The following is a 16,395-nucleotide window of genomic DNA, read 5'->3' as shown; positions in this document are numbered from 1 at the left end:
ATGCATGTGTTTAAATTCATATACGTACAAAAAAATGTGTATTAATGCCAATACATTTTTTAATAATAATTCTTATTCACTCATGCATATGATCAATATGATAACTCAATATGAATCTTTGGACTGTTTTGACTAATTAACTAACGATAAAGGATTGTAGATAGCACGATTCAAACTAAAAAGCTTATAACATTTTGTATTCATTTATGAGAATCTTGCGAGATATTCTTACTTATCTTGAATAAATATTAACACTATCAACAAGATCTTGGCCTCTTATATTTACCATTACCGATATACTACATTGAAAAAAGATATAACGGTATTCAAGTAGAAGATAATTGAAAGTTGCTCTAATCGACCAAACCAAGTGAATCATTTATTTTTTGTAAGATTAAATTTCTACCTCATAAAACATTAAACGCAGAATATTTTAATTATGGATAAAAATACGATCTAAAAAATACTGACAAACTTACGAATGAAAATTTTGTGGAGAATTTTATTATAAATATTGTTTAGTTGGAAGTAATATTTTATTGTACTATTAGTATGATACATTATTAATTTTTTAAATAAATCAATTATAGGTTAGTAAAGATTAATAATTGCATAATTCAATAATATATTACTCAGATAATATTCTTGGACGGTCTATTAATGTAGTAATCTTAAATGTTCAATGTTTAATACGAAGAATATCGAAACGTGTTTAATTCCCGCCACCGTAAATGTTAACGTAATTGCATGTAACTTATTAATGTAGTAACTCAACCTTAACAATAATTGCTTCTATAAATGATATTAACTAGAGATATTCGTTATCTCATTAATAGTAAAAAAAAAGTCTTGATTGTCTATAAAAAGTAGTCTTACTAATATTTATAAAAAAAAGTCTTACTAATATTTATAAATACATAGAAATAAAAACGAACATATACATTTTTAATAATTTGATATCTATAACTGATATTTTTTTTTTAGAAAAGAATATTGTAATTTTAGAAAATCTAATATTCAATATATTGAAAATTAATTTTATGTTATTTAATGTTTCAATATTCTTAATAGGAACAAATTATAAGTACAACATTAAGGTTGCTACCTTAATTGATGAAAATTATTAATAACGCATTAGTAATGTTTAAACCTTCGTATTATACTAGCATATTTCATCACGTTAGCTAAATCAACATATGATATGAGTACTAAACTAATGGGATACAATAAGTGTATACGTACATATAATAAACTAATTATATAAATATATATATATATAATAGTCTCTACACACATACATAGATATATATAGACTATATATATATATATATTTATATAAAAATGTCCTAAAACCACAAGCATTATTTTTAAATTAGATTATAATTAATAATTATACTAATTTTAAATATGAATAATTTCAGCATGAATAAGTAATTATATATTAACTCTTAACTAGTTTATTTGTCAAAAGCAGCACCTTTTATATCAATAAAGATAAAAGGAGAAACTTTAGTGCCAAAATAAGTACATAGAGTTAATAATATACAATACAATGGTAACTAATGTTAATTATATATTTTCATTATGATTAGTTTGACATTAATATCGTTAATAGTTATGTTTTTTGCATAAATGCTAAATAGCACTAACTTTTTATTAATCTAAGGACTAATATAAAAATATAAATAGTATTTGCAACATGACTGTATACTTGATTGCATATCCTTTTTTCAAGAGTTACTATTTTTTACACTAATAACAATTGACTTAAAATAATCTTTTCTCTTTCAAATGGTATTTGAACACAGTTGATATTCCTTATAAGCATTCTTGCTTAAACTCTGTCTATACTGTAAACAATTTGAGAAAATTTTACTGTTTTTTCAAATTGTTGAATTTTATTGAACCATCCCTGAGCATATAATCGCTGCTCTCCTTTAGATTTTTATTATCAATATTTTTTCTGTATATCTAACTTTACCTTAATTATTTGAAATGATCAATTATGTCCCAAATGTATCATCTTGGGATTCACTTTCAGTTTCATCATTACATATATGAACCGAATCTGAAATAGTTCCACCTAAAACATATGATATAATCCATCGATAAGAATCAATAATTTTAATTTTAATCAACCTAGAAAGAGTAAATGCATAATATTATAATTTCACAGATTGTTAAACAATAATACCATCTTAAAAATACATGTTATATTTTTCCAAATGAATTTGGAAATTAAGAAATTAATGTTAGATATACTGCTTTAAATAATTTAATAATTTCATCAAGAACAACAAGCTGTTTACCTATATATCTGCTTTCTTTTTATTTGCTCTTTAATTTTACTACTTCTAAATACTAATTGCATGCATAAACATAATGCAACGTAATTAAAGCATTACTTTTTAAACTATACACATATGTACATTTCTTGAAAGTAATGTTTGTGTACAATACAAAAGAAATTTGTACAAAAAATAATCCATTTAAATAAACCACCTAAATGCACACAATCAAACTTATTCAATGTTCTATACAACAGAATAATGCGCGCGCGCACACACACACACACATACAGATGCAAGATTATAATTTCATACAGTGTATATATTTCTAAAATAGAATAAATGGAACAAAATTGTATACGGCATGATCTCCAACATATTAGTAACAAATTATTTATCATTTTGACCATAATTTACATGACATAAGTAATATATCCAAAGTTGTGTTGTTTAAATGTAACTTTTCTTATAATAAATGAAAAGCACCATAGTTTTATGAAATGTTAGTTCCCACCAAAGCTTCCCATGCTGTATCATTCCAAACAGAGTATTAAAGTAATATACAAAAAACAAAATTTAAATGAAATTAATGCATAATATTCAAAACAAAATATAAATAAAAAGTTAATTATATATGATTAATAAATAAAATAACAATAAAAAATAAAAAACAAACAAACTGAACTGATAATCAATTTAATCGGATAAATAGTGTAACATTCAAACAATTTTCTTATTTAAAGTTTTTTTTACTGCTATGTTAATCAACATCAAAGCTGCATTTTTTGTATTAGCATTGCAAATTTTAAACAATCTCAGACTTTTTCTCATGCAAAAAAAATTGTATAAGTAATATCTTTATGGTACTAGATAATTATTTATTTGTTATTTCTTAATGGAAGCATTGAAAAAAATATATAAATAAGGGGAATTTCTTTTTGTATAAGGAAATTGGCAGGTTTTAATCGTACTTATCGCTTCACAGTATGATGATTTCATATGGAGAATGCACTGCACAAGTGTTTATAGATAATTATTATCTACCCATGTAAATTCTTTCTAAAAAAAAAGTATTTCATACTTATCTAGTGTTAATACGTAAATATTAAGAAATATGTTTAATTATTTTTCACAACAAAAGTGTAAAAAACGTTGTATATCCATGGCATATAAAATCTTAGTAAGTAGTTATAATATCATAAAAATGATATAAAAAGTTTCTTCTTCATAAGTTATTACTAAATTAGTCTTATTTATGAAAGACAGTATGCACGAAAATTAAATTGATTATCATGTTCAATAAAATAAAGAAAAAGTTGTGAAAATAAATTATGTACCAGATATATAGCCATTATCAGATGTGGCCCATTATCAGATGATGATCTATAAACGTGTTGATGCAGCTTGCCCATTATTCTTAGTATCTAGATATTTGTCTGCAAGAAAGATGTTTGCATGTTACACAAAATAATTTCATGCACATTCCACATTTTAACTGTGCAGGATAAATGTAATGTATCCGCTAAAAACTCATCTGTTGCACCATCATCTGTTGTATCCATAATTTGTTACATATATTATTAGATTACTATATATGTAATAGTTTGTACACTTAAGTTAATATAAATTCGTGTTATGATTCTAATAAATAATTAAATAATGATTTAAATGTGTTTAACTCATACAATTACAAAGGCATTTGTTATAATGAAAAAATATTGTAATAAGAATTAAAACAAAATGTGTTGTTTTATATAAAAGTAAATGATGATGACTGCTTCTTCAAATATTAATAATATTAGTAATATTGAAAAGCTACAAATAACAAACCAATATTAGCATAAAGCATATGATATTGCCATCATTCCCATTTATAATATTACAATATATAAACTGCTACTTGTTTAATACATTGATAGGTGCGATCATGCCTGTAGTACTGGTAGCTAAAAAGAATAAATTGATCTAAATCATGCACATACATTAATTCAAATTATTTTGACTTATTTAAAATAAAACAATATGAACACTATAATTTGCATGCGACATGCAATAATGCTTATTAGAAAATTATAATTAATCATATATATAGATTAAATAACTATAATACAAGATTATAAATATATAAAGAACATACATTCTTAAGAAAATATTTTGTTCATTCTGTTATTATAATTCCAGTTCTCTAATAATAAAGTTAAATTGAATATGCAATAAACTTTATACCCAAGATAATAGAAAAAAATAAAAGTATAATGATATGATACAAAATTTAAGAAATATTTCTACTTACCTGTGATAGCAAGTTCAACTAATGCTTTGTCTTTTTCTATGTATAATGCTGAGAAAAAGAAGAACAAAGCTCCAAGGATTTCCACAAAAATAGTTATGAACAGTGCATATTGTAAACTACGAAATTCTACAATATCACTGTTAAGATTAACGATAGTACCACTTAAACTCAAACTTGGTAGAACTACAAATTTGAGAGCTTCCGATAACTGAAAACAAAGATTTATAAAGATTTTTAGATTAATAAATTTGTAATAAATAAATAAAATAGCAGAAAAACATAACTTTACTTACTAGACCTACTAGATACGGACTTCCAGCATCTCCAAATGCATGAGCAAATGTTATCTGGAAAGCTTCTGCTGAAGATCTTCTAGTTGGTATTACTACATACTGACAAATTTTATTACATAATCTTTTTAATAAACTGCGATATATGTTAAATAATTTAAAGAATTAATATAATTTGCAACATAATACTCACAAGTAATATGTCTGCTACAATAGCCCAATTTAAATTTAATGCTACTTGTCCAATAAATATTAATATAAAACAAACAGTAGCATTTGAATCAGCGGTGATTGTTGCAAAAAATATTAAAGGAGAACTTATTAATAGACCTGCACCACATATCAATGGATCGGTAGATGACCAATATACTCTGAATTTCTGTGCTAAGAAAGACCCTAAAGGTACTCCTACTAAGCCAGATATCATTGTTATTAACCCAAATTTATAATCCACACTGAAAAGATATAAATGTAATACATTAATGAATCAAAAAATGTATCAATAATTTAAAGATACACCTTTTTTATCTTACTTAAGTGTATTCACATCATTTCCCATTAATTTAAATCCTAATTGCAAATATGTTGGCGCCCACCAAGATAATGCACCGGCAACAAATGATACACATGTAAACCCAGCTGTAGAAAGCATAAAACTTCGACTAAAAAAGGCAATATAGATAAACAATCATATTACTTAATTAATTTGATAAAGGATAAAAATGTTTTGAATTTCCATCATTAATTTACTTTTTTATTAAAGCTTTTATATCCTGTAACCATCCGGTATTAGTAATATGTATACCGCCTTCTCTTTCACCTCTCATAGGTTCTCTTACTCCGCACAATAATAGCATAATTGCTATTATACCTAGTATAGGTGTGATACGCAAACCCCACCGCCATGAACCTGTTGCTCTTGACATTTCTCCTCCAAGTATATAACCCATACCGCTAAAAAAAAAGACAACGATTTAATAGTTTTATTTTGTCTTGATATGTAAAAGAGATTTAAGAAATATCAAGAAATACCTTCCAACTGGTATTGCGAAATAGAACAATGCAAGCATTTTAGAACGAACGTTTTTAATAAATAAATCACTAATTAATGTTGGTGCAATTGTTGAATAACTAGCTTCTCCTATACCAACCATTGCTCTGAATATTAAAAACCATTCGAACGTCTAAAAAAATTTGATATATAATTCTTAAAATTATTACATTAAATCGATTTAACAAGAAAGAAATAGTACTAGATTTTTTATATAGATATGAAAAGATCTTTATCTTTTTATACTCGCATATCATAGTTTAAAATTATTAAATATGTCTATATATTTTACCTTCATATAAGATCCAATAAATGTTGTCATACTCCATAAAAAGATACCTATACTCATAAGGATTTTACGATTATGCCGATCACCAAGGTATCCAAACAAAGGTGCAAATGACATATAACTTACAATAAATGCTGTCTGTAATAAACCAGACTTATCGTAACCAATTTTAAAATCATCTTTGATTTCTGGTAACATACCTATTAATATACAAATGTTTATATATTTATAAGAGTTAATAATATTAAAACACATTATAGATCATAAATATATATAAATATGATAAGATGATATATAAACATAACAATATACATATAGAATCTTTATAATTACCAGCAACAGTAAAACGATCCATATAATTTATTAAATTAATAAAGAACAATATTATTATGGTGACCCATTCGTTCCGTCTAATTTGTCTAAAATCTGATGGCATTTTTAATTTTGTTTTCGTACGATTTTGATTTTTTATTATTATCAAATTTTATTATGATGCATTTGGTATATTTCTACTTCAATGATGATTTGCTGCATTCACAGTTAACATCCAATTTTCATGTACAATTTTCCACAAATTAATATATTCGAATTAGCTTTTATAATCGTATTTTAACTAATAATATAACCTTTTATTAGTCTTTTAAATAATCTCAATTTTTAAGTTTAAGAAATCATAACATAAAGCTACTATCACATTTGTCCAATAATGTCAATATTCTTATAATAAATTTCAAAATAAACATTTCGTCACTTATTAAATTGTATTTCACTGTTATATGTATATATACGAGTATGCATACACTACTACCAATACATATTAAAACGTCACGCTGCGTGTAGTCAAAGTACAATTATATAACTACCATTTTGTTGCAACGAAATATCTCTAAAGAAATATATATATGTGTGTGTGTGTGCATATATATATATAGATTTATATATATATTTATTATATATTTGTAAAATATGCTAATATACTATATTAATAATTATTAAAAATCTCATAAAATTTTATATTTTAATGTTTTATTTTTTTTTTTTTTTTAAGAATTAAAGCTGTTCATCATCCATGGATTTACAATGATTTACGCTATCAATGAGAACAGACGTAATTTTTTATCGATTTTGATGAACAAAATCTTATTTTAAAGACGAAGGTTTAATCTAGGATCCTACTTTTTCGAATTTTGAAAAAAGCTTTATCTTCTTCCAAAAAAATCGTGTTAAAAAATAGTATTTTTTTTTTCAATATTTAATTCATAAACAAAAAACTTTTTTAAAGATTGGAAAAAGTAGGATCCTAGATTAAACCTTTGTCTTTAAAATGAGATCTTATTCGTCAAAATTGGTCAAGAATTAGTTCTATTCTCATTGATGGCGTAAATGCTGTTTTCGATTTTTTCGAGAAGAAAAAATGTGGTACAGTGGCGCCCCTCGAAATTTTCGGTGAAAGAGAAGAAGCTCGTACTCTCATTACCGATTTTTATATCACGTTTGAATAGTGTTTTTTCGTTTAAGTATCGGTTGTTTGTTTATTTGTACGCGTGAATAACTGATGCTCAGATTTTCTGACTATTTCTAAACGCAAAATAATACGTTTTACGATGCTCGTACGGAAAAATTACGATAATTCATTCGGTCATTTTTGAACAGACGATTCTATGACAAAAATAAGAAAATACGTATTCAATCGTTCGTGTCAATGAATCTGAGTTTCTAAAGTATTGTTAAATTTTGAAAAAATGTATAATTTCTTCTAGATTTTAAAAATGAAAAAGATAAAGATTTTATAAGCAGTGTGTTACACATCGGCAAGAATCTAAATTCGTAATTCAGAGATCGTAGGTTTCGAGGTTAAATAAAATGATTTTGATGTTTGTCTTTTTGTATTGTATCGATATATACGAAATTAATGAACTAATTTATTCTTTTTTTTATATATGATAATTTAATAAATTGTTATTATTCAATCTCATATTTATTTTTTCTACCAATGGCTAACGTGAATTTCGTGGTAGATGATACGCAATAATAGTATAATTTTATTTTAAGATAAATACATATAAAGTACATGTATTTATTGATTATTCAAAATTAATAATAAACGAATATATATATCAAATGTTATTTTGAAAAAAAAAAATAAAATAAAACAAGTTCGTTTTTATATTATCTACGAGACTTTTCTTTTAACGTTATTTGGTTATGGCTTCCTTTGTAGAAATTCACTTCATATTATTATTACTACTACTATTACTACGATAATAATATGTAATATAATAATATTAAAAAGAACTGTAATAAGAATAGAATAATATATTTATATTACGATTTATACACGACGTATGATGATAGTAATTTATGATAACAAAATGAAGAAAAACTATCATTTTACGTCATGGTTATCGCACAAATTCTTAACAAATAATATCTTAGATAATTTCGACGAAATCGTCTTAGCAATAGATACGTTCTATCTAAACAAGATACGATTGGTAAATACGTTTCTTTTGTTTTCGTTTGTTTTCATATCGTTTCTCATTGCTTATTACTTTATGATCGTATGTATTTGTTTTCATACTGTTTCTTACTTACGATCAGTCGAAGTATTACGGTCGTGGTAGTAACGTTAGTAATTTTGTGTCGCGAGTGATTTTTAAAAGTGTTGAACAAGAGTCATTTTCAAGAGGAAGAAAAACGAAGAGTAATTTATCAGCTGTAAAGAATTATTAAAAGGAAGAAGGGAGAAGAAAATTTTGGAAATGCATCGAACCTACGAATCGAAAATTTAGAGAATTCATATTTGGAATCTGTACAAGTAAGTGCAAATATTTTTAATTCTTCTTCACCTCGTCTGCAAATAAAATGCGTATTAATTATAGATAGTGATAAAAATTCGTTTTAATTATTAGAACGTCGACAGAATATAAATATTTCATAATTTTGTTAATAGGAGTACATGCTCCTTTTTTTTTTTATCGTATAATCGTTAACGTGTATCCAGTTTTAGAATATCGCAATGATTTTATTATATAATTTTATTAATAAAATTAAGACGTAATATGTGTGGTTAGATCAATTAAATTTAAACAGAGTTCGTTTCTACATTATTTACGAAAATTTTCTCCCAGCACTATTTTATTATTGTTTTCTCTATAGGAGTTTGTTTCGTATTATTTGTATTAAAATAATATGATGTATAAGTATTTATTAATTATTTTTAGGAAAACATTCGACGAAATCTTCTTTTTTATTGCGAATTTATGTACTAGTTTTCATATGTGTTAATTATATTTTATATTTTCTATTTATATCAAACAAATGCGTAGCGAATTCGTATTTAGTACGAATTACTGCATGCTATCGAAACGATGTATGGTGGGGATAGCGTTACTCGTTTGTTTTGTAGTTCATCTTTTATCCGTACTTGTCGCTGAAGTCGCACACGTTACGATTGAAAGGTGATAAACAGTGCACATGAAGATGGCCCTTTACGATCTGGTGTATTACAGAGAATACAGTGTAGTGTAATACTTCGATCCAGACAAATTGGACAAGTGGAGATAACAGAGATTTAATATATAATAGATTTATATATAATATATATAATATATAATGATTTATATATAATATTATATATAATATATTATATATAATAGAATAATATATAAGATTTATTGATAGTTGGCAAGAATGATAGGTTGCCTACCCTGCGTCATCTTTTCGAACGCGCCCCAATATAGAGCTGTTCGATTTACTTGAAAAAATCGATTCTAAATCGAATCTTGAGAACAAGCAGATAATCGATTTAAAAGATCGATCTTTTAACTTAAAAAATCGGTCTTTCGAAGAATCGAATCGGACTCGAACATCTTTAATTCCAATAAGCGTCAATGGGCGTTGTCTATTAAAATTTGTGTATATAGCGTTTGTTAGACATCGTTCGTTCAAAATGCGGATAGACTACGTGTTTTCAATATTCCTGATATTTATCTGCACTCGTATCAATGGTATTAATGAAATATTCATCTTTATAAAGAAGTCTAGATATTAACCTAAATTTAAGTTGTTTAACTTTTGTAGTTTATATTAGTCATTTATATTATTTATATAGTAATTTATGAATACAACATTCTTATTCTTAGTGATATAAATAAACAAATAGGGAAATGTATTATAAACGCACTAACACATTTTGTATTCATTTATTTTATAACTTGTAAAATGAGAATACTTCGTTTATAGGGTTGAATACGAATAATACAGTGACATGGTGTACCGTTTCTGATGACGAACAAAACAAATGTGCAGCTTTCTCGAATGCAGTTGCTCGTGATGTTACCTTCTTTGGAAAAAGCTATTTTACAGTAAAATGTAAACAAGCTTTTAACAAAGAAGAATGTATGTCGATGCTGGATCAAGAAAAAGCTGAAATGACGACATTAGATGCCGGAGAAGTATTTATAGCAGGTCGTTATCATAGTTTGGTACCGATCATGCAAGAAATATATGAAAGTGGCGTTAATTATCAATATACCGTCGCTGTTGTCAAGAAAGGATCTTTACCAGATGTACAGGCATTAGAAAATCTTAGAGGAAAAAAAGCATGTTTTGCAGGAGTTGGTACTTTAGCCAGTTGGATTATTCCTATTCATACGGTAAAGAAAATTTCATAAACATGTTACGTTATATATATTTAAAATATATTAAATTAATTTTATCTATTTAATTATGCAATTGATTATAAAAACAAGATCAACATATTTGTTATAGTTAATGAAGCAAGGTGGAATGGAAATCATTGATTGTAATAATCACGTAAAATCTACAATTAAATACTTTGGCCCAAGTTGTGCGGTAAATTCGTTGATAGATAAATATAATCCCTTAGGTATGCTATTAAAGTATAAATAATATCTATAAGTAAAAGGCTTAAATAATGATCTATATATTTTAGGCGATAACTCTGATCAGTTATGCAAACTTTGTATTGGAAAACCACCAACTGGTAAATGTACAAATGCGGATCCTTACGCAGGATATGAGGGTGCTTTTCGTTGCTTAGTAAATGCCGGAGAAATCGCATTTTTAGTGCATACTACCGTACAAGAAATGACATCATCTACGTTTGAATTCAGTGAGTATTCACATAAATTTGCATCGTCAACAAATAAAAACTTATTAATGCTACATTTGATTTTTTTTTTGTAGATAATATTACAAAAGATCAATTCGAATTATTATGTAAGGATGGAACTCGAAAATCAGTAAATGAGTATAAGACTTGTAATTGGGGTACTGTTCCTTCTCGTGCAATAGTAACGTCTTCGGCAACGAAAATTGAAATTCGCAGATTATATCAAAAATTTCTTGAAAGAGCGGTTAAAGTATTAAACAGAAAAAACAATTTTACCGATATTTATAATAATCGTTTTGATAATCGACAAGGTAATTTTGAAAACAGACCAGGATATGAAGATAGATACAGAGAAAAAGATTTTAGATATAACAATCGAAATGAATATAATACGGATAATCGTAATGAATATGATAGAGGTTTCGATGACGGCTATGCAAAGTCGAATTCTTGGGACAGAGAATACAATGATACGTATAACAATTATTCACCTAACGATTATTCTGAAACTACAAATATTCAACCAATCGAAACATTTGATTTATTCGAATCGGCTCCAAAATATGGCCTTCATCATAATTTAATGTTTTCGGTAATAATTATTTTTTAAAAATAATTTTCACACATTTTTCATTATCTTACATGCTTATCGTTGTGTCTTCTGCGGTTATAGGATTCTGCTCAAGATTTTGTATCATTGCTTGAAAAAGATCAAACGTATACGGGATATTTAGGTAGATCATTAGATTCTATTCTAGGAGTACGTCAATGTCCTGTGAATAGAATGACGATGTGCGTTACATCCGATCCTGAAATGGAGAAATGTATAAAGATGAAGGTAATTTTAACTACTTTTAGATTGCTATTATAAGTACTTATAAATTGAATAGTAAAAGAATCTAAAGAAGAATATACAATTAGAATATTGTTGATTATTTTATAGATAGCTTTGAAAGCCCAACTTTTGAAACCAGAATTATTGTGTCATAAGGGACACAGTCAAATAAATTGTATGCAAGCGGTACAGAATGGGTATGTACGAGAAATTAAACAAAATTATTAGTATAAAAAATAAAGTAACAAAGGACATACATATAATATATATATATGTATGTATATAATGTTAAATTGTATAATCATTTTAGAATCGCCGATGTAACAGTTTTAGATGCTAGCGATGTATACACCGCTGGCTTGCGTTTCGAATTGATTCCTTTCATATCCGAAGTATATAATCTTGGTACACCAGATTATTACGTTGTTGCTGTTGCGAAGGAGGAAGACGACAATACAGATTTAACGTATCTTAAAAACAAATATACGTGTCATACTGGAATTAATACTGCAGCAGGATGGGTCTATCCATTGGCGTACCTTCTTTCAAATCAATGGATTAGAGGTTACGGTTGCAATTCCGTACGCGCAGCTGCTGAATATTTTACAAAATCGTGCGTTCCAGGTGCATTAAGTTCCGAATATAATACAGGTAAATTTTCAAATTTATTCGTATACGACGATCATTTTGATTCGATACTATGATTAATTTTTTAATTCGTTCACTTTGTCTGTCTCGTAATTTCAGGTGTACCGTACGATAATATGTGCGACTTGTGTCACGGACCTAGTTACAGATACTGTCGGAGAGATGCTTCCGAAGATTATTTTGGACATACTGGTGCTTTTAGATGTTTGGTTGAAGGAGGTGGTGACGTAGCATTCGTTAAGCATACAACAGTTGCCGAAAACACCGATGGTAAAAGAAGAGAATTTTGGGCACGTAATACATTCACTAAAGATTTTGAATTACTATGTCCCGATGGTACTCGTCGGCCAAGTACTGATTACGAACATTGTAACTTAGGAAAAGTTGCAGCTAATGCGATAGTCACTCGTGGTGGTTATTACGGTTACAACGAGACGCAAATTAATGCATATATAAATCTCTTTATTTATGCACAACAATTGTATGGTAGAAAGGATCCAGATGAGTTTAGTTTTAGTATGTTTTACAGCGTTCCACCTTATAGCGATCTTATTTTCCAAGACGCAACGCAACAATTGATAGTCATTCCACCAGAGAAAAGACAATTTAGCGCATATCTTGGTCCAGATTTTATGAGAGCTCGAAGAATCGTAGATTGCAATGCTGGAGCGGCTGCTTTAGAGCATTCTATAATAGCTGCTTTAATCATGTTTGCTTTAACTTACGTGCTTGCTAGATAAAAGATCTGAATTTGTAATATAATTTTTATTTAAGATTACGGTATTCAATCTCGTATCTTCCGGAAGTATATTTAAATATTACGTGTTCACCGCTCACAATCTCTCGTGTGTATTATTTTATATACGCGTGAAAAGTACAAGTGACTGTTAGTCATCGCGTAGGATGTCTATTTTTAGATTTTATAATTTTTTTCTACCATAGGTTATATAATTAATAATTCTAAAATAGTCGATATCGATTATTATACGAAGCAAATGTAATCCGTCCATTTTCAAAAAAAAGTTATATATATATATATATATATATATATAGATATAAATATAGGTATTATATATATTATAGTATACATATGTATATATATTTTCTAAGATCACATGCTTACGAAAATCGTCCGTTTACGACACATCGACATTTTTTATAACATTATCTTTTAATACATTACCTATCAATATAAATAGGTATTAATATTTAAAATGAACACGAAACGAAGACAAACTATTTCGATTGTCGAAAGAAACGAAGCCGTCCATTTCGATTCTCAAACGATTTTTATTTATTTTATTTTTAGATAAGTATAATATATTTTCATAAAAAGTGTCATTCTTAAAAAGAACGATACGTATTTTTTAAATGAAAAAACAAAGAAAAAAGAAAGGAAAAATATTCCAACCCCCTTTAGAACAGATTTGATCGAAATAAATTAAGCTTGCTATGGCAAAGGGATTAATTGGTTTTAACGAAGGCGATATTGTTGAGTAATAGGAAACAGCGACTGTGTTCTTCGTGATCGAAGCAATTATCGTCGAGGATATTATTCAAATTGCATTTCTCAACGATCACTGCCCATCGGCGAAGCTTCGGGATCGCTGGGTAATATCCGCTGCCCGTCTTGTCCAGGATATTACTTAAGACTCGTGATAGATACTAACTGTGCCGTGCGAAAATACAAATCGGCAATAGTCAATCAACGCGTCTATTTAACTTCATTTTTTTGTAAACTAACGTTAAACAACGTAAAATTATCACGATTTAAATAAAAGTTCTATCAAAATACGACGCCTATATTTCCTAATAAACGACGATCGTGCTTTGGACGAAAATATATAAATAATGCATCATATTGTCGTTTCGTTTTTACTTGATTACAAGATATATGATGTAATAAGAAATAATAAAGAAATTTTATAGGGAAAATACGATTTCACGTTAAGTCCGAAATCTTTAATGATTAGGTAGAAGAGTACGAGTAATGTAACTTTTAACTATTTACGACACATCTCGTACTACTTTCGAAAGACGAAAACATACGTCGTATCGATCTCTCTTTCTCTCTTTGTTTTCTTGTAATTTTACGGTCTTCGATCATCGGTCGTGATCGTTGTCGTTACAGCATGAAAGCTCGTACGCGACGATCCTACTAATTTAAACGTAATTTTGAAAGAGCTCTCCTGAACGCACATGTGGGACATAGAAATTACATAGTTTCATGATCATTTTTTACAAATCATAAGACAGTAGATAGGAGACATTTGTAAAATATTATTAAAGTATAGCGATTACCATTTCGTTAAGTTTCATAATTAAGAAACTTAATCGAGATATCGACATTATTTTACTTTCGCTCGCTAAATGTACGTCGTACTTTGTTCACGAATTATAATTTATTATTGCAAATATCGAATTACGATAAACGTTTATCGGAGAACGATGCGCCTGTGGAATGACAACCGCGTGTTTTTACTTTAGAAAAGATGGTTGGATTTGGTTGAGAAGAGGTCATTTTGTCGCGCAAGAACGCGGGAAAAACAATTAAGTTTATGCTTAGATGAACGTTGTTCATTGCACACACACATATATATCTATGGGAAACAACATAGTCACGATCTTTATTATTATTATCGTTCTTTTATCTATCTTTTACTATATTTCTTAGAGAAATTTGTTTCAAGTTTTTATTTTTGTTCGTTTTCTTCTCTTCTTTTTATGCTTCTTTTTTCTGTTTTTTTTCTCCTTTTCCTTTTTCTTTTTTTTTGTAAGAGAACAGAGATATCCATCTTCTTTATTACAAACTTTTTCAAGAAAAACCGATGACTATTAAAATACACTTGACACATTTTACGCTTAAAGAATCCATTTGATATAAAAGGAAATCTTTTCCATCTCGTTCTCGAGTTAAGAAATTATGACGAGAATAATAAAGCGATTCACGCGGTAGGGGAAAGTCATGTTAGTCTTTCTCGCTCGAAATTTTTCTACGCACGCACAATGTGACTGCAGATCGTGAGTCTGAGATAGTAAAAGCGAATGTAGGAGAACGTTGGACCGCGAAGGAGCGTTCCCTAGAAAATACGAATGAAAAGAGCTCTGGATATTCGAGATCGAATCGAGAACAAAGTACAAGAATATGCGTCGTTGAACGTGTGTGTATGCAAGTGTATTTACGTGTATCGAGAGTGGACGTGTACTTTTAGCGCTTCTATCGAAATTATTATTCCGTACCGCGTTCTGCACGCACTTCTTATTTACATAATCTTCCGATCGTTCGTAGAAATTAGATGCAAGCCTACTATGTTGAACGCTATCCCGCTGTGGTATCGTTCGAGGGGTAGATCCATACATGCGAGTTTTACATGGTAAAAGAGGAAAAGAAAGAAGGAGAGAAAGAGAAAGAGATAAATAAATAGATACAGAGAGAGAGAGAGAGAGAGAGAGAGAGAGAGAGAGAGAGAGAGAGAGAGAGAGAGAGAGAAAGGATTTAGTATTCCAATTATTTGAATTAATTCATGACAAGAATGACTCGGTTAATTAGAATAAGAAAGAGTT

The 16,395-nt window shown here is 27.9% G+C and overlaps 2 protein-coding genes across 2 annotated transcripts; one reads left to right on the top strand and one right to left on the bottom strand.

Moving 5' to 3' along the window:
- Positions 1 to 3,731: 3,731 nt before the first annotated feature.
- Positions 3,732 to 7,041, bottom strand: LOC127063401 (protein spinster). The gene is made up of 9 exons (XM_050993146.1): positions 6,545 to 7,041; positions 6,215 to 6,411; positions 5,904 to 6,055; positions 5,622 to 5,825; positions 5,405 to 5,533; positions 5,065 to 5,326; positions 4,875 to 4,973; positions 4,582 to 4,789; positions 3,732 to 4,234 (listed from the first exon to the last, which is right to left on the bottom strand). Exons 1-9 carry the CDS (start codon positions 6,645 to 6,647, stop codon positions 4,185 to 4,187), a joined length of 1,404 nt encoding a protein of 467 aa, XP_050849103.1. The 5' UTR covers positions 6,648 to 7,041; the 3' UTR covers positions 3,732 to 4,184.
- A 1,759-nt stretch (positions 7,042 to 8,800) lies between these two features.
- LOC127063442 (melanotransferrin) lies at positions 8,801 to 14,766 on the top strand. Its single transcript, XM_050993247.1, has 9 exons — positions 8,801 to 9,029; positions 10,457 to 10,869; positions 10,985 to 11,102; positions 11,169 to 11,348; positions 11,423 to 11,940; positions 12,022 to 12,186; positions 12,292 to 12,380; positions 12,494 to 12,834; positions 12,931 to 14,766. The coding sequence occupies exons 2-9, from the start codon at positions 10,615 to 10,617 to the stop codon at positions 13,569 to 13,571; spliced, it is 2,307 nt and encodes a 768-aa protein (XP_050849204.1). The 5' UTR covers positions 8,801 to 9,029; positions 10,457 to 10,614; the 3' UTR covers positions 13,572 to 14,766.
- Positions 14,767 to 16,395: the final 1,629 nt, after the last annotated feature.

The sequence above is a fragment of the Vespula vulgaris genome, chromosome 4 (assembly GCF_905475345.1).
Source record: "Vespula vulgaris chromosome 4, iyVesVulg1.1, whole genome shotgun sequence".
Classification (NCBI taxonomy): Eukaryota; Metazoa; Arthropoda; class Insecta; order Hymenoptera; family Vespidae; genus Vespula; species Vespula vulgaris.
Note: the sequence above shows the minus strand (reverse complement) of the source record. Positions and strands in the feature narration are given on the sequence as shown.

Coding starts and splice junctions, on each gene's coding strand:
- LOC127063442 (XM_050993247.1), top strand. CDS start 10,615: ATGTCGATGCTGGATCAAGAAAAAGCTGAAATGACGACATTAGATGCC. Junction 12,187..12,291: donor AGAAATGTATAAAGATGAAG/GTAATTTTAACT, acceptor ATTATTTTATAG/ATAGCTTTGAAAGCCCAACT. Junction 12,381..12,493: donor ATGCAAGCGGTACAGAATGG/GTATGTACGAGA, acceptor TAATCATTTTAG/AATCGCCGATGTAACAGTTT.
- LOC127063401 (XM_050993146.1), bottom strand. CDS start 6,647: ATGCCATCAGATTTTAGACAAATTAGACGGAACGAATGGGTCACCATA. Junction 6,056..6,214: donor TTATTGGATCTTATATGAAG/GTAAAATATATA, acceptor AAATTTTTTTAG/ACGTTCGAATGGTTTTTAAT. Junction 5,826..5,903: donor TTCGCAATACCAGTTGGAAG/GTATTTCTTGAT, acceptor CTTTTTTTTTAG/CGGTATGGGTTATATACTTG.